Source organism: Musa acuminata, chromosome BXJ1-4 (assembly GCF_036884655.1).
Source record: "Musa acuminata AAA Group cultivar baxijiao chromosome BXJ1-4, Cavendish_Baxijiao_AAA, whole genome shotgun sequence".
NCBI lineage: Eukaryota > Viridiplantae > Streptophyta > Magnoliopsida > Zingiberales > Musaceae > Musa > Musa acuminata.
Genome location: NC_088330.1, coordinates 6,462,028 through 6,489,129, shown reverse-complemented (window position 1 = coordinate 6,489,129; position 27,102 = coordinate 6,462,028). Strand labels below are relative to the sequence as shown.

The 27,102-nt window shown below is 35.5% G+C and overlaps 1 protein-coding gene across 9 annotated transcripts; it reads left to right on the top strand.

Moving 5' to 3' along the window:
- The first annotated feature begins 235 nt into the window (after positions 1 to 235).
- On the top strand, positions 236 to 26,730 carry LOC135582492 (U-box domain-containing protein 51-like). 9 transcript variants are annotated; one of them, XR_010498418.1, is made up of 19 exons: positions 237 to 479; positions 2,570 to 2,946; positions 3,058 to 3,261; positions 4,877 to 5,068; positions 5,196 to 5,455; positions 6,984 to 7,109; positions 7,311 to 7,385; positions 8,469 to 8,564; positions 9,693 to 9,779; positions 11,006 to 11,126; positions 13,866 to 14,136; positions 15,338 to 15,461; positions 15,546 to 15,565; positions 15,657 to 15,813; positions 25,026 to 25,314; positions 25,405 to 25,477; positions 25,563 to 25,666; positions 25,903 to 26,023; positions 26,411 to 26,730. XR_010498418.1 is itself a non-coding variant. In XM_065161470.1 (18 exons), exons 2-17 carry the CDS (start codon positions 2,701 to 2,703, stop codon positions 25,643 to 25,645), a joined length of 2,424 nt encoding a protein of 807 aa, XP_065017542.1. In that variant the 5' UTR covers positions 237 to 479; positions 2,570 to 2,700; the 3' UTR covers positions 25,646 to 25,666; positions 25,903 to 26,730. The 9 variants fall into 9 exon arrangements, 5 of the variants coding, with proteins under 5 accessions (XP_065017542.1, XP_065017516.1, XP_065017534.1 ...); XR_010498417.1 differs by having other exon boundaries at positions 25,563 to 25,675; XM_065161470.1 differs by having other exon boundaries at positions 25,903 to 26,730.
- Positions 26,731 to 27,102: the final 372 nt, after the last annotated feature.

Sequence of the window (27,102 nt, the reverse complement as noted above, 5' to 3'; positions counted from 1 at the left end):
GTTATGTTATGATCACCGTCCATTTTTCCAAATCGATGATCTTATTTTCCCGCATCATACTTTTATGCGTCAACTTGTTCCTACGCTCGTATCAGATCTAACGTTCTGCTGTTAGAGCAGCGGGCGGACCCGTCGGCCCCCCAATTAAATGAATTAGAATATTTACTATAAATCAATAAATCGAGTATTTCTCAGCCTGCTATAAATACTTCCAACGCCCCCTGTTTCGCATTTCTTTTGTTCGTTCATTTCCTATCATATTTTTATCCGTCTCACTTTCTCGCCTTCTGTTGATGCCCTAGTTCTCTTCGATTTCTTTCTTCTCGGTATTTGGGCTCCGGATTTCGATGGGCGTGCGGATTGGGAGATCTAGATCCGTGATCTTAACCGGTTTCTTCGTCCAAGATCTGAATTCGTGACCATTTATTGGATTTGAGGAAGATGAGCGAATTCGTTCGCCAGTGATGGATTGATCGAAGGTGTGTTTTCATCGGTTCTATTCTGGTTCTGTTCCAATGCGTTCATAATTGGTTGAGTTCTGTTGGAGTTGTGTTGACGACGTTGAGGTATTTTGGCTCTTTACTCGCTTTATCTTTGGAATTTGATTTGATTTCCTCGAGGAGGGCAGCATAAGATTGAGATATCATCGATTGATTGATGATAAGGAGAATCGTGCTCTGAGAACCTTCCGATGTTGGAGGTTTGATGACCATTGTTTTGGTAAATCTTTTGATAATGCACCCTGGTTGATGTTATTGTCCATGACCTCATGGTTCACTAAAACATGGAGGGATAGCTGATTTGGGTAAGAAATATTAGTTTACGAGATGTGGTGATTTAGCAATTAAAAGCTGTTTTCTATAGCTTGTCCATGTGATCACTTGTTTCTTATCTGTAAAAGAGCTGACCGTACGTCAGAGCCTTCAAAACCATTGTTTCTCTTTTGGCCAACAGTATCTGTTCGTTCTTACAGAATGTGCAATGGCTGCAACCCGTTACAGTTTATGAATTCTCTGGATAAGTAATCACAAACTTTCCTGGTCATGACACTTGGAATTCTTCCATGTAAGTTGATGTAGGTTACGTCACAGGGAAATGACAGTGCTTGTTACAGGAGATTCTAGAAACCCTGATAAGATTCCATGCATACGCAATAAGGATTGTACTAGCTTCTGATATATACTACTATCACCAAAAATATTATTCCGTTTTTAGGTTTTATGCATTAGGTGAAACTTGGTAGACTTATGCAGTCAATTATATTTGTGAGCCTGTGTCTGTGCCAGACTATGTTGATTGATTCTTGCTTGGAAGCTGACAATGGCCAAGATGCCCTCCATGTGCTTGATTGAATTTCTCTTAAACTTGGATCCATTAAATTACAACATGTTCTAAAACTTATGTGCTAATGATTTAATCATTCATTATTTGAAAGTCAGTAGCAGTATTTTTTTCTCCAAGACTTCTTAATGATTGATCACTATGGCAGTAACTTAAAATCAAGATGTTTTGTTTTACCATTGATCTTCAATCTTATTCAAGCCTCTAAACTTATTGCTAGATTTTTGGCAAAGTCAACTTTGGGCTGGAGGGGTTTGAGACCTAAAGGCTAGTTGGCCTCTAGTATAATCTCATGTAAATAAACAAGCAATTATATAGAGTTTCCTTAGATTAAGAACAAGACTGAAACTGTTTTTGCTGCTGTCATTTTGGTGGCATTGTTGAGTTTATGATACTCATTTTAATATTATGTTGGATATGGAAACTATGCAGAATGCTCTACATGATTATTCAGACCTATAAAAGCCGATTTTCTTGTGATTGGTATGTTAAGAAAAGCTTAAAGAAATCCTTTATTCTTTTTCTCATCCTGACACCAAAAAAGAAATCCTTTATGACTTAGAAAATTGTCATTTTCCGGTGCTTATTAATTTAGACACCACATTTTCAACTGATGACTAAGAGTTCTTGTTTATTGTGGATTTCTGTGACCAACTATATAATTTAATTTTTGCGATGGTTTTGGCTGTAGAAATATCTGATATCTCTTTTGCAACACTTGCAAATTCTTTTTATATTTTCTGCGTTATGCCATTAGATCTCATTTATTGTCAGCACTGGTATTAGTTTTATGGAAGTGATGATGGCTGAATGCACATGCTTGGATATTTTTGTTTGGTTAGTGATCTTGTATCTTAGAAAATTAGAATTCCTGCACATCCTTTTTACTTCGAATGGCTTTAGTTTCAATAGTTAAATCCATCTCAAAGTTTGGTAAATATTGATCATTTCAAAGCCTAACATCTGATGTAGAATAACATTTGGAAGTCTTTAAGCTACTTAAATGCCAATTTTGGTTCTACTTTCATACTAATACATCATAGCACAATGGTTAACTTGTAAGAGCTAAGGTAAGTTCTTATACGCATGATGCAACTTCTGCTTTTTACAAATCTCATGATGAAGTTTATTTTTTGTTAGGATCAAGAACATGTGATAATCAGATTGTTGTCAGTTTCATGTATGCTTTTTGAGCTTTTTTCCTAACCCAGATTTATTATATTTGTAGACATTAGGAATGATGGAGGAAGAGAATTTAATAGAAAAAGTATTTTGACCTTCTTGGTGGTCCTTCTTTATATAGTACCCAATTTCCTCTATGGGGTGAGAAGTGAGTGGCAGTTTTATATTTTCTGAAAAATGGAGTTGTCAGGTGATTCAACACAATCTGAACCAGGAACTTCTAATGCTGCTTGGTGGGCTTCAGATCTTATAGAAAATTTAAATTCTGTTTCTTTGGCCCCACGAGAAGAAACTTTGACTACTGGAGAATCTGCAAGTGATGTGAGGCTAGCTGTACACTCATCTCAGGTTGCTTCTCAAATATTGTGGTCCACTGGAACCTTTTCAGGATTGATACCTAATGGCTTCTATTCTATCATTCCGGTGAGAAATATAATCATTTACCAGATATTTTTAATTTGCTATCTCTATTATTTCTTTAAATTGTTTTGATTCCCTTGAGCAATAAAAAGTTTATTTTTTTAATTAATGCAGGATAAGAAACTCAAGGAGCTATTTGACACTATTCCATCTCCTGATGAGCTTTTCTCTCTTGGAATGGAAATGTCCATGGCTGACATAATTCTTGTAGATGCAGAAAGGGACAAGAAACTCTCCATGCTGAAGCAATTAAGTGCTGCCATGGTGAAAGGAATATATGCGAACCCTGCTTTAGTAATAAAAAAGATTGCTGGTTTGGTATGTTCTTTTTACTCTTCCTAGTTTGGCAATCCTAAAAAAAAAAGAGTCATTTTCACCCAACTAGCGTGCAACAAATTATCAAGGGTTGACTCAGTCAAACACTTTAAACCAGATTGCATTAGTTGTGGTTTTTTGTTACATAGATGTGGTCCTTCAGGTTTTGTAATACATAACTGCTCTGATATTTTGGGCGATCTCCAAATTTGTTTGGTTTCACATTGAACATTGTTGTCATTCTAGATCAATCTCATAATTGCACTTTTTGACTTATAGAAATTTCGTAGTCCAGGAAAGTAAAATTTCACAATTAGAAAGGATGAGTTTGGAAATATGATGAACACATTGTTGATATGTAGCAAATTTTAAGGTTGGAAGGGTGGCAGATGACACCTTTCTCAACCTCATGAGTTTCTTAACTTGTCTTGTTACCAACTTATGCAAAATAGAGTGTCATGACACTCTAAATCTATGTATGGCAATTGCACTGATACAACAAAATAATTAAAGATAACTGAATATATTTGATGGAGTGCAAGGAATGGTGGAAATTGTGAAGTATACTAGAATCCGTAAGCAACACACATCAAAGACAGTGGAAGATAGCTATAAGGCCATGCAGCCTAAAAATGCATCATTTCTTTCATAAGAATTTTATCATAACTTATTAATAAACACAATAAAAGGAAAATATATGATTACATAAAGATTGGTAGCATTTCCCTTGTGAAATAACTTTCTCAAAACCGAGGTAAAAGTGTGGATTTTCTTAATCAAAGTTTTGCAGGAGAGGTTTACTTTTGTTTTACGACTATATTTAACTAACCTAGACACATCCATGGGTCTAAAACTTTTTTCCCGAATAGAAGGACGTACCCGATACATGAGGCTTTGCCAGTGTGGGTCAGACTATTTCTTTGACTTGAAACTTGGTCTCCTGGGTCACAAAGGAACAACATTTCCTAATAAAACCTTTTTCCTAATAAGATCCCAAAACTTATGGTAAGTTGGTAACTCCTTTCTAAATAAAATAGATCTAACCATATTGAATTACTCTCCGCAATACGCAACAATATATTTGTGCAAGAAAAATTAGTAGAAATACATTGGCTCAAGTCTCAACTAACATGATGTCAAAGTACATAGCAATGAATAGTTGAATATCAAAACCTTTATATCTTTGCACACCACACACTGAGATTGGAGAGAAGTACTTTATGGAATATTATATGAATTAATTTATCCCACTAAATAATGATGTTTTGGCTAGTCTCCTTTGTCATTAGATTATTATTATCTCATTCTGTATAATTCGTCAGGTTGTATTGATGACGTTTAAGAGAAGGAAAGGTGTTAGTTTTGTGAAATCGACCAAACCATTAGATTTTGTTTTTACACATTTAAGAAATATAATCCTGGTTATGGGTGCATTTGCTAAAGCATGTTTTATGTTCTATTTGTGCCTTTGTGGACATTTATATAGACATCAGAATATACATTGTTGCATCTACAGTAATATGAATATAAGCATGAAATATGTCCACCCATTATTCATTTGAAAAATTATCCTCATCATTATTTCTGGTCTTGTGCTTAATTGCTGATTCAAAATCAGGTCTTTGACTTCTATAAGCGTCCAAATTCAGAGCTGAGTCCTGCAAAAGCTTCTGTAGATGATATTTCTCATTTGATGGATAATAAAGGTATCCAACTTCTAGGGCAGATTAGGCAGGGATCATGCCGGCCTCGCGCAATTTTGTTTAAAGTTTTGGCAGATGCTGTTGGTCTTGAGAGCAAACTTGTGGTGGTAATAATGTTACATTGCAGTGTGCTTAGATTGATCTTCACACATTGAACTATGAATATATACTACATGGATTTGCAAATTTTAGCCCTACTTAAATTGTCATTTGTCAAATTATGTATATATACAGGGTCTTCCTAGTGATGGTGGTGTCGAATGCATAGACTCATTCAAGCATATGTCTGTGGTAGTTGTGCTGAATTCTGTGGAGCTGCTTGTCGATCTTATGCGCTATCCTGGACAGTTAATTCCATTTTCAACCAAGGCGATCTTTATATCCCATATTTCTGCAGCAGGGGAGAGTGACTCTGCTGAGTATGACTCTTGTGATTCTCCCCTTGAACCCAATAGTCCATTATATGGGCTCTCTGACAAAGTGGAGGCTGCAGGGTATGATATTTACATTGATATGATATCAACCTCTTCATGGTTATTTTTTCTGGTGATGTGTCTCTGGTGCTGTCATTATAAAATAGCATATATTTATCCATGGGCTACTTGCCAAATATATGATGTAAAATGCTTCTGTAGCCTACTAAAAGAAGTATCACTGCCCTGCTATTTTCTTCTTCGCAATTATTTGGGTAGTACTTTAACTTATTCACCTTTGGATTCTTTTTTCCCAGCTCTCATGCAATCATCTAAAAAAATTTGATTTCATACGAAACTGGCACCAACAGATGGAGGATGGGGTATTAGAGCTTCAAACAAGTCAACCTAACTTGTTAATTGGATTTTTTTCTGAACTTTTTAGGATGAATACTTTTCCCTCGAGTTATAGTACTTTCTGAGACTAAATATCTTACAGTCTTATGAATATTATCATTACTATTTTAGTATTTTTCATGAGTGGCAGTTGAGCTTATTAGTTGGGAATTAGTGGGTCTTTTTTAAGATATTGCCATACTTTTAATTTCTTTATTTATGTTTTATCTTAAATGTAAATGTGCATGTACTATTTTTTATTGAAAAATCTCTCTACAAAGGTTTGGATGCTCTATCTTCAGTCTCCATTGCCTGTTTACCCTCTCTATGAATTTTCTCAATCTCCATATAAGCCCTCTTTCCATTTATATTCTTCTCTCTGAAGACTTACACTTTTCTTTAATATTTTTGCATCATCCTTAATCAGTTCACTAATTTTTGCCTTCATATTTCAAGACTGTTGAATCCTTTATGTAACATCAGTATGGATTATTTGGTTTGTTCTTTGCTTCCTTCTTGGTCTTTGCATAGTTAGACTATCTAATAATTGGAACCTTTTGATTAACTGAAACTATTGCAGTTTTTATCAGCCTTAACCTCTCTTAAAAAGTCAAATTCTGTGAACCAACCAACAACCCTTTGTGTTTAATTACAATATTCCTGTGAAACCTGTGAATAATTCAATTATTTGACCATCAGAGATCTCTCAGTTTTATTTCCTGTCTTACGACTAGGTTGATTATGTGATGATAACCAACATTTCCTATATCCTCTGGCCCACAATATGCTTGCTGGAAATGGTTGGTTTGATCCTGCATCAATTGAGCTTAACCTATAAAAGGTCTGACTTATCTTTACAAGGAAGTTCTTCACATCTAAATTATATTTACTGGAGCTAATTTTTTATAGATATCTCCAATATTTTTCCTATGTTTCAAATTTTTTGTCGAAATTGTTTTATGCTTTGGAAGTATATCATGTAGTTTTAACAGAAAGACACTAGTCTTTTTGTTGTAAGTAGAAGCAAATAACTATTTTACTAGTTTTGTAAAACATATGGGCACCTAATGTTTTTCCAACATTTTTCTTGTTATTTCCTTATTTTTAAGTGTTGTTCAATACAAAATTGCAAAATTTCCTTATTTACTCTTTTTTTTTTTTATGCCCCATATGTTTTTTGATGCATTCAAATCACCTTACCCTAATATGGCAGTTCAGAGCACTATGAAAATCTCCAATCTTCATATCAGCGTAGAGTTGACATATCGTCTAGTCTACTTGATCACTCATTGCGCAGGGTTATGCTGAGATCAACAACTTTTGCAGAGGGAAATTTAAGGTGATATTTGAGGTTGAAAATTGAAATGGTCAACCATTGATTCTCGTTTTTTTCACCATTCTTGTTTTAGAACTTAATTTAAGGCTAATATTGTCTAGTATCTTTTGCTTTCTTTCCACTTAATCACGTTAAATTCAGTTGTCTGCTTTTTGTTTATTTAACTTTTGCTTGGTTGGATGGCTGAATGAATGTATTATATAGTGAACCAGACATTGCAAATGCTTTCTGGAGGCGCAGTAGCAGAAAAGTTGCTGGTGGACGTACTGCTAGTTCAAGGTTTTTGTTGTTAAAATCCAAATGGTTTTAATTCCCTGTGAATTTGTTATGCTTGTTGGTACAAAGTACAGGTTCATATAATCTAGCATCTTGATGCCTTTCTAAAGGGGTTTCGTCTTATACCTTTGTTTCTCCCTCCACTATTAGTTAAGGCTATGACTTGGTGTATGGCTTTCTTGTTGTTGTTGTATGACTTGGTGTACATTTGGGATTTCTATATGAATTTGATTTTGTTGGAAATTTTATGTGCATGGACAGTCCTTTTCTTTGATTGTTAAATCATGTGTCCTGATATAAGAAAATAACCAAAAATGAACCTGTGTTTCTGGGTTTGTTTTGCTAGGCTTGTTATTTATGCTTCATTGGAATCTGGATATCTGGTAATTTTGTATGCTTAGGAGGACGTTCTTGAAATTTTGTATGCTTATTAGGACCTTCCTTCAAGAGTTTTCTCTTTTCTTCTTCTTAAGTATCTCAATTAGACATCCTCAGCAGGAGTGCCTGAAGTGCTGATCACTCTTTTCATGAGTGAGGCAACCATTTGAACATCTATATCTTTGTGGCATGTGATCTCTGATGTAATGATTCAAGTTTTGAAATTATTTTATGTTATTTAAGAAATTGTAAACCCTATAATTTTAGCTATTACAACTGACGGTAAACAGACTTAAAATACCTACTGCTTGCATACTTGGAGATTGTGAAGGACACAAATACAGATTCACAGTGCTGTTCTGACATGTCTGTGGACAATTTTTTTTTTTTGAGCAATTGATAGACAGATATGGACAAGTTAATTGATTAAATAATATATATTCTGATTGAATGTTTAAATTTTGAAATGCCTTAATTCTACTATAATTATTTGCATATGGGAAATGTGCATGCTTATCTTACAAAACAATTATCTCATTTACATAACTTGGTGTTACTGTATTAATCTGTGACTTTCATTAGTATATTCTTTTTGTTTCTCCCCCTATAGATTATGAAAACTTTTAAGCATGTTTGCGACATTGAAATTTAGTTATTACTTGCAGTACAAAGCTTTAGCATTACATCTTGTTGTTTTGATACTTGCAGTCCAGAACATCCTGTATCTAGAGCACGAGGGCGGTCCATGCTTGGTGGTGATAGGCAGTTGTTTAGAGAATATGCAGATGGCGTGATCATTTCAAGGTCCATTAGCTGTCTGTGCTTTAGTTATTCTAGTGTTTTCATTTCATATTTTTCTTTCAGCTTTTCTTGGAATGACTATTATTCACGACCATGTAAAGTCTGATTCTTACTTGCAAGTCTTTCCAAGTGCAGCTTGATAGTTTTATGTTCTTAGGGATTTATATTTCTTTAATCATTGGAATCCTATTCCATGTACTTACTAGCAAACAATCTGATTTTTATCTCTATCATCTGCTTTATCGTGCCCTTCATCTGCCTTTGAGCATAGTCAAACCCCCCGTGCTTTTGTGAAACCTTTATCAAACATGCTGACTTCAGTACTTAATCACCTTCCCACCCACTACTAACTCTAGCTAGTTTGTGACTTCAGTACCTGAACTAATAGTTCAGGTTGTTACTGTCATAGTTGTAGTTAGGCAGACAACTAGTGCAACTAGAAGAAATTGGGAAAATTCTTGAAGTTGGAGGTTATCAACTAAGATAATGCTTTTCACTTCTTTGACGGCACATGCATATTTAATGACCAGGATATTGAATCAATGCCCTCTTCTACTTCAATCTATCTACATGGGTATACATGGTAAGCTTAACTCTCATTGGTGTGAACTGGGAGTGTTGCATGAGTTTAATCCTATATGCAGTAGTTGGAAGAGAATTGGCTTAATCTGTAAGGTTTGATAAAATTGGTCTACTACTATTAACTTGGAATTAAACGTTCTGGACCAGTGACTCAAGCCTCTTAAATTAGTGATTTAATTATGTCAGGTCATGACAAATAGTATTAACTTGACTTAATTTATGCGGTAATTGCTAGAGAATTGACTACTATTAACTATAGGGTTTGATAAGCATTGTTCTATTACTGTTAACTTGGACTTAACTGTTTTGGACCAATGACTCAAGCCTATTAAATTAGTGATTTAATTATGTCAGGCCATGACAAATATTATCATAGCAAACCTAATATTGGACATGGTGAGGGACTTAACTATTTTTAATATAACCTTTGTTGTCTGTTGTATTTTTAGCTTTTTTGTGTGGGAACTGATTGTGTTTTGGTATTCTAGTTGCATCTAAATGCTTATAGCATACCCAAACAATTACAAGTGTTCTCCAACTCACTTGCAGGTCAGATGGTGCTTCAACATCTGATGCTCGTAGGGCGCGAAGAAGAAGCATTAGCTTTACCCCGGAAATTGGTGACGATATTGTGAGGTTGGTGTACATTTTAGTTCAATTTATTGTTTTTTATGCATATATTGTAGCTGAAACTTCGGTATATCTATTACACCTTCACTTTTCATCTTCACATTTTGTTGTTATTCTGTTTACATATTTGTGAACCAAGTACATAGTAAATATTTTCTGGAATTAAATATCTGGATTGATTATTATTTTGACAACATAACTGTGTCCATATCAAGGAATTCCGTTTTGCCTAACGGGTACATACCGACGAGTATATATTGGTTTGGGCATGAACCGGTGATACATGGACCAGGCCCATTTTGGACGGTCCGGTCCGGTCCAGCTACATGGGAAAAAAATGTATCTCCTCCTCATGCTTGCCATCCAGGTTGCCCAGCTCTAATCATGAGACCTTCGACAGATGTCACCCTTCGTTGCCCACTTTTGTAAGCTCCTCTTTTTGTCTTCTTTCTTTCTCTTCCTCCTCCTTCCTCTTCCTTCACCTTCGGCCACCATCTCCTTTCTCTTCCTTTTTCTTCCTCCTCCTCTGCCACCTCTTCATTCTTTTTCCTCTTTGAATCTTTGGTATCTATCGGTACCATATGTCGGTATGTACCTGTGGGTACCTACCGGTCCAGCTTGGGACTAAACCGGTACAAGATTGCATTCTTGGTTCATATTGTATATAAGATTTTCTTGTAAATGTTTCTGATAACATGAACGAAACAGCATACTTGATCATACAGTGTAGTTGTTTCTACAATGTGAAATGTATTGTCATGTATATGCATTTTGAACTCCTTTAAATTATTTATGGATGTTCATTAAACCACTCTTAGTTAACCAAGGCACATCATTCTGTTTGCATGTTTTATTTAGACATTCTTTTTAGAACAATGTGAACAAGTAAAACAAAAAAGTTCTATTTGATTCCTTGATTTGGAATAAATAAGCTAATGTATTTTTGTATGTAACATCATTATAGAATGCAGTAAGCATATGAACATTATATAATTCAAGTTATTGCATTATGCATTATGAATTCTTGGATGATGATGTTTTGTATATGGCTGTCATGTTCCAGCAACTGCTCGATTTTGTTTTTGCTTTTTTCTATGGGAAAACATTTATTGCTCTTCTAGTTGTTACCTGTGTGAAACATATACCATTGCTTGATTGTGCATATTAATCTTCATACTTTTGGCCTCATGTTTTGATAGTCTTTCATCTTTCTTATAGAACTTCCTTTCCAGGGCTGTACGAGCAATGAATGAAGCACTAAAACAAAAGCGTTTCTTAAGGGATCATGATGGTGAAGGTTCAGGCTCATTCTCTATGAATGATAAATGCAGGTTGAATGATCCACCAAGTAATGTATGTATCCTAGTTCCTAGGTTTTCTAATGCTTGCTTCTTGTTTTTACATTCTTATTCATCATTTACACCATGTTGTCATAAAAAGTTACACGTTACAAGATTTTACTACTCTGATATGTATTGTTGTACATTATTTTATAATGCATTGTGTTATCGAGCTCAAATACATATTTCTCATCTTATTGGCTTTTTATTGTCATATGGATCTCATCTTATCTGATGATTCACATATGCGAGTGCTATTCAAATTCCACCATTCTAATCTTGTTAAGATTTTCATGCTTGTTGTCATTTATGTTAACAATAAGATATTATGAGGCGACTTGTGTCATGCCAAAGGTATAGCAGCACACTCTAGTCAATGTGCTTGTGGTAGTTGGTATGAGACCCATGATATAACATGGCAACTGTTACATACCATATGCCGATGAAAGGGCAATTATTGTTTAAGGATCTGCTGTTGTATTATCTTACCCAAACTCTTTAATGTTTTTTCACTGACTTGCTCTATATTGTATTATTCCAAGGCTACATTTATATTTACTTCTTTATCGTCATAGGCGTTATTTCTGTGTAGTATCAGGATATTTGCTGTGCTGATGTTTCTTATAGCTTCTCTAGGACATATAAGAGACGAGGTTCTTAAAGATGCCTTAGTGGAAGATGTCCTTATTGTAGGGAAATCTATGGGCAACATCATATATGCAGCGGAAGAACAGAAAATAAAAATCCCCAAATTTCTCATAAATTATGTTTGTTGTCGTGCGAAGATTGATGCGTAAAATCCATAAAACCAAAAACTGCGTATATAAAAGATTGTGTTTTACCTAGGGAGATCGTATATCCCTAAATCCTTGTAAATATGTAAAAGATGATATACGATCTCTCTAGCGATGATCCACACAGCAGGAATGCTACGATGCTCCTTAAATCTCCATGTCTGCTATCTGAGGAGGAGAGAGGAGAATAGGAGATGACAACCAAGAGAAGCTCTAGCCTAAGAACCTTTGGTTCCCTCCTATTTATAGAGGTTCCTTGTCAGCTTAGCTCTAATGGATCATGCCCTATTGGGTATTGGATCTTCATCCAACTATCCAAGTCTCTTAGATTAGTAGATCTCTATCCAATAATCTCTCATTAGCTCGTATTGGATCTCATCCATAAGATTAAATAATTCAGGGGTTTATTGGATATCCAATAAGATAGGAGCTTCGGCGGATATCTCATATCTGAATCTTTACTCGTCGCAACGCTTACCATATGTGTGTGATCATCTATGCCCAATATTGAGCTGGCTGTGAGTCATACATGTCAGAATTCCTTCTGGCTCAATGATTCACTCGATTCATCGACTACGAACGTATTAGGCTACTATGCTACAGTCCCCAAACGATACAGGGGAATCCAATCCATTGGACCTGTCTGTCTTTAGTTACCTTGTATCTATAGTCCCTCATCCATCTAATATCCTAGAGATCGTATATACCGGGCATGGTGATATCAGACTCATACAATTTCTACTCGAGTCTCGCTCTAATCGGATTCTCCCGGAGCTCTTTCTCTCTCAATCCGAATGACTCTGGCTTGGGATTTGTCTGAGTAAAAACACATGAGATATCCCTCTCATGACACCGAGAGTGGATGATCCTATATCGACACTCAATGGTTCTCGTAAGGTTGGTTGTCACTCCCGATGATCGGCTGTGCTAGATTTGAAACTTTCAAACCCATAAGTGTGGTATCAAAGAGTGAAGTACTAATACAGGACATCCTTGGTGTCTTAAATCTAAGAACCAGGTACATCACTAGGACAACAAAATCGTTGTCTAACAATGAGGTATCATTAATCATCTAGCATTTCGTGAACGGATCAATCAGTGAACTCATTTTTCAATGAGCACTTGCACTGTAGCCCTAGTGTCCCCACATGAGCAGCTATGAGACTAGCCGCCTCCATCATATATACGGGTATACAGTTCACCAGTCTATCCGATTATCTCGATGTCCCTCTCGAGTAACCTATGACCGGGATTATTTAGAATATGTGTTTAAAGGCGAATCAGTCTCATTATCGTGATCTTGTCACGATCCGATTCTCATTGCATAAATTTATGAATATCACAATATATATACGCAACAAGTAATATAAATTGATAAAATATCAAATAATATAATGAGCAAAATGAATGCGTATCATGTCACACGTGTTATTACTCACGTGATTGGCTTACAGGGAACTTATAACTAGCATTTATCTCTTTTTTTTTGTTTTACTTGCAATGATAGTGTTTCATTATGTCACTGAACAATGACATGTTGTCGAAGAGTCACTGAGTTTGCAGCAATGCAGCATTGATTTATGTCTAGGTCAACATATTTTGTCATTACATGAGATCTAGGTAAGACAAGTTTAATTCTTCTCAGAATAATGGAGGGTGTGAGTCCCACCTTGAGAATTACCTAGGTACCCACATCTACAATTATTTAAACCGGAACCTTTTGAAGATGAAGAGAATAAGCCTGGTGGTTAGTTTGTTGCTATGAAACTTTAATGTTTCACATTTCTCATCGCATTTTCTTTGACTAGGTCATTCTACATTCTACCTTTTTTTCATGCTTTTTTGCTAAGTCTACAGCTGTGAAGCTAGTCTTTTGATGTATTGCCCATTTTTCCTATACAGCATTTGTGGAACTATAATTTTATGTGATTTAAACTTCAAGTCGGTTTCTTTGTCAGGATGAAGCATCTGGCAGACTTTCTGATACATGTAGTAATTTCCGAAAGCAGACGGGTTCAACTCAGAAGGCTATATCATTGCCCTCATCTCCTCATGAATATAGGGGCCAGACATTAAAGAGAAGTGGGGACTTTCTAAGAACAGAAGTCATGGAGTCAAATTGGAACAAACTTTTGCAGACATCTCCCTTTTTGAATAAGCCTTTATTACCTTTTGATGAATGGAACATTGAATTCTCAGAGTTAACTGTTGGAACACGTGTTGGAATAGGCAAGTTAGCTGAAAAAATATTTCTCTCTTGCATATTATTCCTGCAATTTGATTGTTGTTTACTTTGAATTAAGCTGCGCTCATATATGCTCATATTATCTATTCATGATCCTTTCTTATTGGTAACTTATATCTGCAATAGCGTGTCACATCAGTCCTAACTCTTTTTTTGCATTACTAAAATCTAGCAGATGGATCCATTCCCAACTTTTTTCTTAGTGGATTGGGCAATTATGTTCAAGAAACTCAAGTGGATTATATCAAGCTATATCTGTTGCTTAGTGTAATATGCTGGAATGATACTTTCTTTCTGTTGAAACCATTGTATCACCATAATATTTTTGGATTTATTTTTTGTTGCACTTAATGGAGCATATTTTTGGAGTATTATTAAAATTTAAAAATGTCAATAACTACACAATTATGTGTGTTGTGATGTGTGAGCAACTAGAAGCAACATTTCTGTGGTAAATTAAATCCTTAGCCCAATCGATTGTCCGTTGACTTCAGAATTAGATGAGCCAAACTAATATATTTAAGATATACGTTTTTAATCACCGATTAGCATCAAAAAAAGAAATTTCTTTTAATATCAGAACCTACATTATTTTCGCAATAACTAAGGTCATGTCACAATATGCAAGATACGTAAAAGAAATTTTTATAGTTGATTGGAAGATTTCGAGAGCCAGGAACATTTGGATACATCACAGTTCTTGATAGAATGCTCATATGAGGTCCTAGGAGTAAAGGGCATGTGGTCCTAGGGATATCTTGCACAATTTGGTAAGATTTCAATAGAATGCTTACAATGAACCACATCTGTTCTGCCATTGTGTCAGTACACAGATGCACCTAGTACCTTTCATGACAACATAATTTTTTTCATTCTTATTGTGTGCTGAGGCATGCCATACCGTCCTGATTGGTACACATCTTCCAGTAAGTTACCGGTATTGGTTTCAGTATTGGTATTTTAAACCTTCTTGTTCTTGCTGTTTCAATTTGATTTCTATCACCTGAAAGAGAGATGGTCTTGAGGTTTTTAGTTTATGAAAAACAGAAAATGTGAAACTTTTCTGAACAATGTTCTGATCATAAGCATTTCTATCTGCCTGCTATATGCTGTTGTTCAGTGGGTACTGATGACCTGCTAAGACACAGGATGATAGACTTAACAATTTGTTTCGTCTATCTTTAGGATTCTTTGGGGAAGTTTTTCGTGGCATATGGAATGGTACTGATGTTGCAATAAAAGTTTTTCTGGAACAAGATCTGACAACTGAGAATGTTGAAGATTTTTGCAACGAGATATCTATACTGAGGTATCACTTGTCGCTTATAAAGATCTAAAATTCTCTTTCTATTTTCTGATGCTTTGTTCTTACTACATTTTTTTTCTTTTTCAGCCGCCTCCGGCATCCGAATGGTAATGATTTTCTGCTATCATGTGATAGATTAACAATGAATTTTCCACACACAGTTTTCTTCACTTACCTTTGTTTTATTTCTTTCTGCAGTTATATTGTTTCTTGGTGCATGTGTGAAGCCGCCACACCTGTCATTGGTTACAGAATACATGGAGATGGGATCTTTATATTATCTTATACATACTAGTGGCCAGAAAAGGAGGCTAAGTTGGCGTAAGAGGTTAAAAATGCTTCGTGATATTTGCAGGCAAGCATCAATAATATCCTACTCATCTTCTGCATCAATAATATCCTACTCATCCTCTCCTATGGTTATCCATTTTTCTGTGTCTCGTATTTGCTTTACCATGCTTCTGTTTTGAGTATTTATCTTCTGTAATTTGCATCGTGGCATAGCCCCCTTGTGCATAGGATTCTCTTAGAATGGGATGAATTGCCTAACCATTTATATTTGATGGATATTATTAGATTCTTAGTTGTCGATGAAAGTTTGCCTTTAGTGTTTCTTTTCTTTTCTTATAATCACTCCTTTATTCATTTTATTTATTTTTATTTTATTCTCTAAAGAAGGCATTATCTCTTTTCCCTTCCTATAGACCATATTCCATTTCTTATCAACAGTTTTTTGTCCATAATCTACTAAGTGTGGAAGATTTTGGAGGTCGGCACCTCAACTATTGTCATGTGTTGATATATCTGATATTAAGACATCCTTATTTCTTTGTGTACAATATTGCCATCAAAGGTTGCCATTTCATGGCACAAAGGTAGGATAATACCTTTCTAGCATGGAACAATTCCATGTTGTGTTGTTCATGACACCCCTATGCCAACCAACATAGGCCAATGTTGATCTTGTCATAGTTGATACATCCAGCATGGGTCAGCATGGTCTACGTTATATTACTTTCTGAGACATCATGAGGTAACTCATGCTGACGCAATCTAATTGACAGTAAACATTGGCTATCATTTGACTAGATAAACTCTGCTTCAAGATAAACATACCTTAATTTTTTATCCTAGAATACTAGTATTAACTATAGATCGCCCACTTGTGTTTGGCTCGATTTCGTTTTATTTACTTCTGATATTTTTCGTAGCATTTTGTCCACATCATGGTAACTCCATTAGGCCACCTCGCAGATGCTGCTGGACCTCCTTAACAATAGGTCAAGGAACCTGTTGAAAATCCATTTAGTGTCCCTAAGAGTACAACAATGTTTTGTGTACAGAGAAAGGATGCTCCACTGTTCATTCACATGTTTGCATTAGGACTTTAGGGCATTCAATCAAGTAGATGATATTTTAATTGATGTAACCCTAATGGCAATTACATGTAAGATTGATGAAGATTCATACAGGTGTGTAAATATTATGAAAAATTATACATGTAGGTGAAGTGGAATCAGGTGGGCCCTACCACAAATGAGCTAACTTTAGTTTTACCTTCACCCTAAGAGTAATGATGCGACTTATTTTAGGTAGACATCCAAAACAATTCAGATTTCCATGTTAAAGATTTGTAGGAAAGTAAGATAGTAAGATGATTTATTTAAGAAGATCAGAGTGAGCAGCATTAGCTTCATAAACTTTATAGAATTCAAGTGATGGAAAACTATCACAGTGAATGTGGTTGTTTTTGTGAGTCTATTTTTGCATTAGAAATTGGATAATGAAATTCCATTGCATACATAATAACAAGGTTTGTGATGTTCATCTTACTGGTCCAATTCGATGTATTGACTAGTGGACGGTACGGTATGTACCACTTCGTATCGACGTATCATGTGTCGATACGATGGGGTGTACCGACAGCACGAAAAAATGACCAAAAATAGTTCCAAAGATTCATAAAAAATAAAAAAATTAGATTAGGGCTTTTAAGTTAAAAAATAAATATAATTTTAGTAAAAATAATCTAATTTAGGAAACAATAATGGCATGTATCTTTTTCGAGCTTTGAGGAGTAGCTTTGTGATATGTTCCGAACCGTCCTTTCATTAATATTGAATTATCTACAAAGAAGTGATTTTAATTGTTAGATTATCTGTTAAACAACTTAAATTTTAAGATACAAACGAATCAAATAATTGATCGATAGAAATACTTAGTTCTACCACCAAAAAGAACGACAGGACTCCACGAGCAGTAGATCGGGGTTCTCGATCCTATGAATCTGTATATCAATTTAATATGTTTGTCAGACCCAATCCTTAAATTAATCCAATGACATAGTATACTGATACACCGTATGCCATTGGTGCATCAATATGGTGATGATCGTAGTAGTCTGATCATTGTGAACCACACATGTCCGAGGTTGCTCCTAAGGCAAGTACAATTATGGAATATACTGATTCAAAGGTTAAAGAATGCTGTAACTTCTACTTTTGTCACTGATCTGTTGCTCCATATCATAAGATCGATCACCGTACTACTACTCGAAGAAGAATGACCAACTATCATCATATTGTTGTTGGCCATAAGATTCTCTATAATATAGCAGTTGTGAATACGACGAGCTCCGCTCTTTGTCTACTTCGTGTTGGCTTAGTCGTATCTGCTCAAAATCATCCATTGTCTTCCCTTTCCGTGTATAAATTTAACCAGCACCTCGTCGAGCTCCATGATTTGAATCTTGGGTTGTATGCGTAAAATATTGCTACACGATCCATGAACCTTCCTCAAACTGTGTAGACAAGACCATTGACTCCCGACATCGTCGCCATTATAGATCGAGGCATTGCTTTCCACATCGTTGCCATGTTTCTGGATCGAGTGCATTGCTGAATGCGATTGACAAGGTGTTTTGTCGTCCGACTTGATTCTTTTGAACAGTGCAACTAATACTACTGTCTTTCCCTTTGTCTTTGCCTTTGCACGCTGGGCGTCTCTAGTTCCTCGAGTAGTTTGACTTGATGTTGTCTTGCTCCTTTCACAACATACTGATCGAGAGGGATCTTCCTCTTACTGGGGTTGTGCTTTCCTCTTTTTTTTATTGCTTCAGTGACAAAACACGAATGACGTGAAAGATCTCTCACCTCATCAACAAGAGGATCCTCTTAATTCTTCTCTACTTTGACATCTTCGTTGTTGTGTTGAAGGTCGATGGGAACAATCTCTGGTTCCTCTGGCTCCTTGTCCAGCTCAACATATCGCAACCTTAGCCGCATGTTGTAGTGGACATATATCAGTTTCTATAGCCATCTATACGATCATCTATTGTGGATCTTCGGGTGAATCAATATGAACATTGACCAGTTATGTTCGTAACCACTCAATGTTGTCACCTGCAAAAGGACATGTACGGTAATCTTCTTTAAATTTGGTGTGTCCCCTCCAAATTGTAGCCACCACTCGATTGTAAAAAGATATAAACAGGACTTTATTAGCATAACAAATAATTAACATCAAATATAGTTTATAATCAACATGTGTACAACTTTCCCTTACCAGGATCCATAGTATAATGACACTATATAGTTATATCGTTGAAGAATGAACCAGTTGTTTCTTGGAATAATTGGCCCTTTATAATAGTATCAACTACATCGATAGTGTTTGGCAAGAGTCGATGTATAATATTTTTTTAATATCAAGAATAAATCTGATCACGTTCCAAGACAATATCAAAATTGAATGGTCAGATTTAAATAATACGTTGTAAGACAAATAATTTCGTTAGTATGAATTTTTCAAATATTGAAAAAATGTGAATTAAATTATATTGAATATGAATTTACCTGCATTATGGATGTCTTAGTCTATATGAACTTTAGCCCTGCGATCGATGATATATAAGTATTGCTTAACCGTAAAATTATCTATGAATATTTTCGTGACCTCCTCTCTTGTTATAATTAGCATATGTCTAAGATAAGGTATTTAGGGACGCTTGTTTATATCGAACTTATAGAGGACAACATAAAGTGGTTCCACTCCTGTTACAATTTCATTCATGGTATCCCAAAATATAAAAGAAATAATAGTTTTTTTAATCGTTTTTTCATCGCTCGATCTCAAATACCTAGAATCGAACCATTTCTATAAGGTGACAATTGCCTTGAGACCCCACCTCTTTTGCTATATTGACTTTAAAGGTAATGAAATTTGTAGTAAACCAAGTGACTTCGGGTTGAAGTATCTCAACATTTGTATACTTTTGCATCAAGAGTGGACTCAATGATGATTATATATAAACCTTGTTATCAACTGTGCTTGAGCTATACACTTGTTAACTGATGGTAGCTCATCAATATTCCTTTGTATTAGATCCATGCAATGAGTTACACATAAAGTCAAAAACATTGTTTTCCTTTTTTTCATCAATTGTAAACCGATCTTCTTGAAATTGGCTCCATTGTCGATAACTATCTAGACAATGTACTGTGATGTTGTCAATATAGTTTACATCTTGAATCTTGTTGGAAGCATTAACTAACTAATAAAAAACCTTTCGTCTGTTGCAATACACAAAAAATGATGATACTCAATCTTGTTGGCTCTATCCAATTGTTACACATTGATGTCCCACCATATTCGTCCCACTGTCTCTTGAAGAATTTGATCCAATTATGTCACCTCATCTAAATACATGTCATGTATCTCCTTTGATGTTGGAGCTTCAATCCCCGTGCCAGCCTTTTGAATAAAGGAGACGATGCTCTGATAATATGGACTTTGGGTTATGTTTGCTAGAATCATATGGAAGTTGAATCATTTAGCTATTGCCTTTCCAATATCCCGCTTCTTTTCTTTTATATATGCATCATCAATCCGTGTTTGCTTCATTGTTTGTGGAGGATAGGCTTGTGGATCAATATTAATAATATATGGTGTTGACCTACTGCCAGGTCCATTGCGGATTCTATCCCTCATGCTACCAATTCAATCTAATTGAGGAAAGGCAATTGATTGCCTTATGCTGGCCGACCTCTAGAATCCCTATAGTGTAAACCCACTATAGGGATCACGCTCCCATTATGAGTTAGGTCATCGATACCTCATTGCTTCCTCGTACATGTACTGATGCTCTAATGATGCACGAATTTCAGCTCTAAGATCCAAGTCGATATCATTGTCACAACCCTTATGTTCATCATAAACTGGTTCCTACGTAACCTTGTAGTATTCTTCCTCTGCTCTTGCTTTTTCTTTAATTGTATCTTCCCTTTCTTGTTGTAACTTATCTTGAAATGATTTACAGATCTCCGTCGGAACCTTTTTGCATTTTGCAATATCGAAAAACCCGTCGGCTAAATGCATTTTCACGTAATGATTCTTCCACCCTTGCCGATGTAGTCACAATAAATGCATTGCCAATAATGAAGGCGCCCCTTTAACTTTCGGGCATAATATCAAGCGTTTTTTTGTGTCTATTTCTTTGATGCTATGTTTCTATCAAAATTGAATTAAATAAACAAGTTACAACTAGCCCTAATTTGAAATAATATGGTGCGATTATATGTAATCAACTAACTTTACCACTATAAACTTGTCAATCAATATATTCGACATTTAATACATATAATTTATTCAATATATGTCAAATTACGATGATTTCATAATTAAATACACGAATCACAATATTAAAAGCACTAGTTACTCCCTAATTAACCATCTTTTACCACAATAAACATGTTAAACACTCTAATAGTTATTAAATACATAAAATTGATTCAATAAAGGGTCAAATAACAATAAGTTTATCATTAAATACACTAATTACAGTATTAAAAAAACTTAATTAAATTTTAATTGGTCCTATTTTACTGTTATAAATATCTCAAACACCCTAAGAGGCATTAAATACCTAAATTTGATCCAATCTAGGTCAAATTACGATGAAATCATCATTAAATACATTAATCACACCATTAACATAGTTAATTATTCTTTAATTATTCCTCTTTCATCACTATAAACATATCAAATACTCTAATAGACAATAAAAATATTTAAGTGACCAAATATGTATCAAATTTTGATTAAATCAACATTAAATACATTAATCACAACATTAACATTATTAATTAATTCCTAATTAGTTTTCTTTTATCATTATAAATATGTCAAACACTCTAATAGGTGTTAAAGACATTGAATTGACCCAATATGGGTTAAATTTTGATTAAATCATCATCAAAACTATTAATCACAATATTAAAAAATTTAATAAAATCCTAATTAAATTTATTATATCATCATAAACATGTAAATCACCTTAAAATATAGAGGTTTGACCCATTGTGTCTAATTTTGAAAAAATCAGCATTAAACATACTAATCACAACATTAAATACCTTAATTACTACCTAATTAACACTATTCTAAAATCACAAAGACCTCAAACAATATATTAGACATTGTGAACATAGAATAGGCTTAATTATCTCATAAATCATAAAAAAAATCGAGAAAAAAAAATGCATACATTTGATTAAATAGTTCTTCCTCTAACTTAGGTGTTAATTCTCACTAATTAACCTTTGAAGCTTGATCCAAACCACAAATCACAGTTTTGTGAAGCCTTAAGATAGTGCAAATGTAAGAATGAGAGAAAGAAGTGAGTGAGAAAGAGATTAAGAGAGTATGAGAGTTTAAGAAAGTGAAAGGGGGTGAACGAGGGAGAGGAAAGGGTTTAAAAATCCTTTCAAATGGAACTGATTGTGAGAACTAGTATAAGTCGTTTGTTGGTAACGATCGAAATCTAATCGTTACTAGCCTAAATCAATCGGTACAGGTTGGTAACGATCGAATTTCAATTGTTCCAATCGGTACAAACCCTATGTCGGGTGATATGGGATCATTTAGCATATACCACCCGGTATAGGGTGGTCCACATACCAGTTCCTTGTTGGACCGATATGTACCGCTCATACCGGGTGATATACCTTGGCATTAGCAAACCTTGCATAAAAATAATGAACAACATATTTTGTGACCTTTTTTATCCTTTTCTGATCGTGTAAAGTTTACTGAAACATCTTACAAATTGACTCCACTTGCTACAGCTGATGAAAATGCAGAAGTGATTTTACATTCCTGCTTTTGTTAAAATTTTTCAGAAGCCAATACATGTGAAACACTTCGAGTCAGGCATTATATTGGATGCAGTGAGTGTCCTTAAGATTGGGTATATAATGTTATTGCCTATTTTTCATTGGATGTGGATTAGTTAATATATCAAAGGCAAGGTATGCAATACCGTACCGTAGCGGTGTTTCGAGGTTGGCTCGGTACGGTATCGGCATATCGAGCGATACACCAGGGCGTACCGAATGGTACACTAGGGTTTACCGAGCTATTTCCTCTTACTGCAGCACTATAGCACTACTACAGTGTAACACGGTAGCGCTGTAGCACCGTTACAATGTATTACTGTTGCACTGTAGCATGGTCGGTCCGGTAGCGGGCGGTCCGCGTACCGGTATGTCGTCAGACTGATACGTATCGCCCGTACCGGGCAGTACCATTCGAAATTGCATACCATGATCATAGGTTCGTATGAACCTAAGTAAAAAATTTGAAAGTGAGGTTTCAGCCTAGGCCTTCAGAACTTTATAAGGACAAACTGAGCTGAGAATATGGTTCTCAACTTACCAATAGTTTCTATTGTTTATTGTGGATTTAAATTCTTGTCATCTTTTTTTGTTCTATTTTGAGTTGCTCTTAAATTGATATTATTTTATTTGGACAAGACCATTTAGTACTTCTGAACTTTTAGATTGGTTCAGCATATGCTTGTCATGTTACTCTCCAATTGTTGCTTGTCTGTATCCAGTTATATAACCATTCTGATGGTGGATTTGTAGTTCTGTCAAACAACCAAGAACTTAGTTGGTACCTGCCATTTAACTTGGTCCGAATTAGGACAACTCCATTCTCAAATTCTTTGTAGTAGTCCTCTCTTAAATATGCAATCTTCATTATTAGTCTTGCTTCAATTCTTGCACCAAGGTATGGAATACTGTTTGGGTAGGTCAATGTGATCTGATATTTACTGGTCTGACAGCCAATTAAGATGTCAACGGAATGGTTTGGCTTGATCCAGAATGGGTTGTACTGCCCAATATACGTATTGGCTTGCTGGATGATAAAATAGCCTGGTACAATACAGTACCAATCAGTAAGTTTACCATACCTATTATTATTTTTTAACAGTTGTATTAATAGTTGTTTCGTTTTCATGCTCTCACTCTCTGCCTCTGCCCTCCTCTGCTGCCACCTCCTTTACTTGCACTTCTTTTTTCTGCCATTGTGTACTCTTCCCATGTTGCAGTCATTTCCATTTTGTTCGGATTGTTATTTTCTCCAACTAGTATCTCTTCTTTTCCTCCTCTTTCTCCTTCTGCCCCTTTCCAGCTCCTCCTTTACCTCCTCTTCCTCCAGTTCCTCTGCCAATCCTCCTTTTCTTCCTCCTCCCCCACCTCTCTCTTTCTCTCTGGCCCAGGTGGAACCACTCCATTCCGAGTATCAATATGGCAGTGTGTCAGAACTGTACTCTTCCAGCCACCAATTGGTAACCCTCAAATTATTATTATTATTCCGTATGATGCAAGGTAAATATGCTCATATATAAATGTTCTATTCTTCTGGGATTCTACATTACAGATACTAAAAGTCGAGCTTTCTTTTAACCTAAACTTCTGTATTGATTTGGGAAAGCTCAAAAAAAAAGAAAAAAAGAAACATCTTTGACTTGCCTTTTACATTTAAAACAAATTTTGTACAAATTAAATATGGCTGATGCTTATATGTATGATATATATCATGAAAAGGTGAAAGAAGCCATCAAATAGGAATATTTTGTTGCAGAAATTGTCAGGTATTTTTGTTTTATCTAGCTATTGCACTGCTAAATTTTCTATCTATTCAGTTCAGTGATCTTTTTTCTACAATTACTTGTTTACTTTTGGTTGATAGTTATGATTTATACATTCTCTTATATGATGCTTGCAATAACATTTTAGTTGAATCATTAAAAGTAAAAAATGATTTTAGCTTCATTCTGCTATTATCTAAGCAAAAAAATGTTATTACTGCTCTATAGAGTGCCAGATAACTTCTGGCCAACACTAGAATACCTTCTGGTTATTGTTTCTCAACTCAAATTCTGTAAAGAATTTGACATTTTATTTTGGTACTTCCCTTTTGGAACTGACTGATTTTGGGCTGATTGCATATTCTGCTTTGAAGGAAAAATTCCGAGTACAAATTACATTTTGCTGTGCCCTTTTCATGCATTAATTTCCCCAGTTACTTGTTTGGTTGACAGCTTAGTTTTCTTCAAAAACCTGGATATAGGTGATCAGTGATGGTCCATTTAGAATGATAAACTATTTACTAACACTGTTTGCTTTCGCAAAGGAATTATCATTTGATACAAAAAGCATATATTTCTGCAATAAGTACTCTTATAATGTGGCCTGATTATTTATTCCGTGATATAAAAAGGGGGTTGATGTGCATACATCGCATGAAAATAGTCCATCGTGACCTAAAAAGTGCAAATTGCCTTGTGGATAAACACTGGACAGTCAAGATATGTGATTTCGGACTTTCAAGGGTGATGAAAGATGGTCCAATGAGAGATAACTCATCTGCGGGAACCCCAGAATGGATGGCTCCTGAACTCATACGCAATGAATCATTTACAGAGAAATGCGACATTTTTAGCCTTGGAGTTATAATGTGGGAGCTTTGCACTCTCAATAGGCCATGGGAAGGCATACCACCAGTTCAGGTAAGAGATGGTGTAGTTTTTGTCCAAAATATGTTCTCTTGATAAAAACTCAACCTAAAAGAAACTACCATCATTTTTTTGTGCTGTTAGGTGGTATATGCAGTTGCTAATGAAGGTAAAAGGCTAGACATACCAGAAGGCCCTCTTGGCAGCCTAATTTCAGGTACATCAAACATGGAGCTAGACTCTTTCTGATATCTTAGTATTGTCCACTAATCAACTGAAAGTACTTTACATATCTGCTGTAGATTGTTGGGCAGAACCCAATGAGCGACCAAGCTGTCAGGAAATCCTCACTCGCCTCCTCGATTGTGAATATTCTCTCTGCTGACTTTTGTGTCGACTGTAGCATGTACAGCAAGTATACAGTCGTTTATTTCCTATCAGCCTTATTTGTAAATTGATTTATCCATTTTGTGTTGTGAAAGTAGTGCTAAGTGATTTATTGTTAGGAAATGTTACATTTGTGATATAGTTGACTGTCTTCTGGGTCAATTGATACAACAACTTGCACCTTTTTATATTTATATCTTCGACAAAAATTTGTTTTTATTTGATCTCACTGGTGAGGTTTATTGGTTTTTGCAGGTTAGCTGGTCTGCCCATCTACATAGAGAAAACAGAGACAGCTTTCTCGAAGATTGTGCCTCCTCCTGCAGCCCTATACAAGATACCACTATCAAAGATTGGCCTCCTGTTTGAAACACGGGTACGGCCGCTCGTGAGGGTCTGTTGACCGGCCTTCCCCTTGTGTGTCATCGTGTCCCTGTTCCACAAACTAGATTCTGCATTCCTCTTTTTTTTTACAAACCACCAAGAGTGTCACCGCCTCTTCCAACTCTACACAGTCAAACCCAAATCACAGCCCCAGATAAAAAGTCTTATGACCTGTTGCCATCACTACCTCTTTAATCCATTAGGTTGAAAAGAGAGGAAGAAAGATGAAAGGAAAAAAGCTGACTCCGACGTCTTGTTCATTAGGAGATCCAAGTTTGGACTGCAACATTCCCTCTCAGGGAACCCTCTATTTAAAGTTTTAATGCGCCTCGAGTTCTACTTTGCTGATCACTTTTCCTCTACATGTACATGGCTGAAGTGGCAGCAGAGCAGTTGAAAGCTGAGTTGGAGGCAGAGAGGCTAAAGAAGCCGCAGTTCGAAGTGGTAGCCGTGCTGTTGTCAGTTGAATTGAAGGTCAGAACAACAGTTTCCAAAAGTTGCGTTGACGCTCGACATCGTCTCATGTTCATACATGTTCCGCTGAAGATCCAGCGTCACTGGTGGGTCAGTCTTATTCTGATCATTTTATCTTTGTCAGAATGATTAGACTTTACAAGAAAATGAATTCATTTTTCTCAGCCGCATCCATTCATGCATGTAAAACAATATTAGTGATCAAGAACTAAGTTACGTGACTAATTAACCCTTTCTTCTTTTTTCTGTCGGTCATTATTGAAACGACTTTAAAGTAGGTATCAATCATCCATATGTTTGGCGACTCTCAACACGTCACAAATGAGTGTGCGTTTAGGTCTGGATGGTGAAGCAACAAGTTGTCAATAAGATAAGGGAATGACATACTTTTGTGAGATGACCTATAAAATAAGTATAGGAATGTGTTGGGTAAAGAGCATGAAATAAGTGGATAACCCGTCTCCGTATAGGAAAGAATAAAGGTGCTTTATCTCCGTGTGCCAGATGATGAAAGCATTATTATTCTTAATTAGCTGTTCCTTTTCTTCCATCTCTTTGATAGGGTTGATGCATACAATGCAGACCAACATTATCTAG

Excerpts from the sequence above, each read along its gene's own strand:
- LOC135582492 (XM_065161470.1), top strand. The coding sequence starts at position 2,701 with ATGGAGTTGTCAGGTGATTCAACACAATCTGAACCAGGAACTTCTAAT. Across the intron at positions 7,110-7,310 it reads TTTGCAGAGGGAAATTTAAG|TGAACCAGACATTGCAAATG; the intron begins GTGATATTTGAG and ends TGTATTATATAG. Across the intron at positions 14,137-15,337 it reads TGGAACACGTGTTGGAATAG|GATTCTTTGGGGAAGTTTTT; the intron begins GCAAGTTAGCTG and ends GTCTATCTTTAG.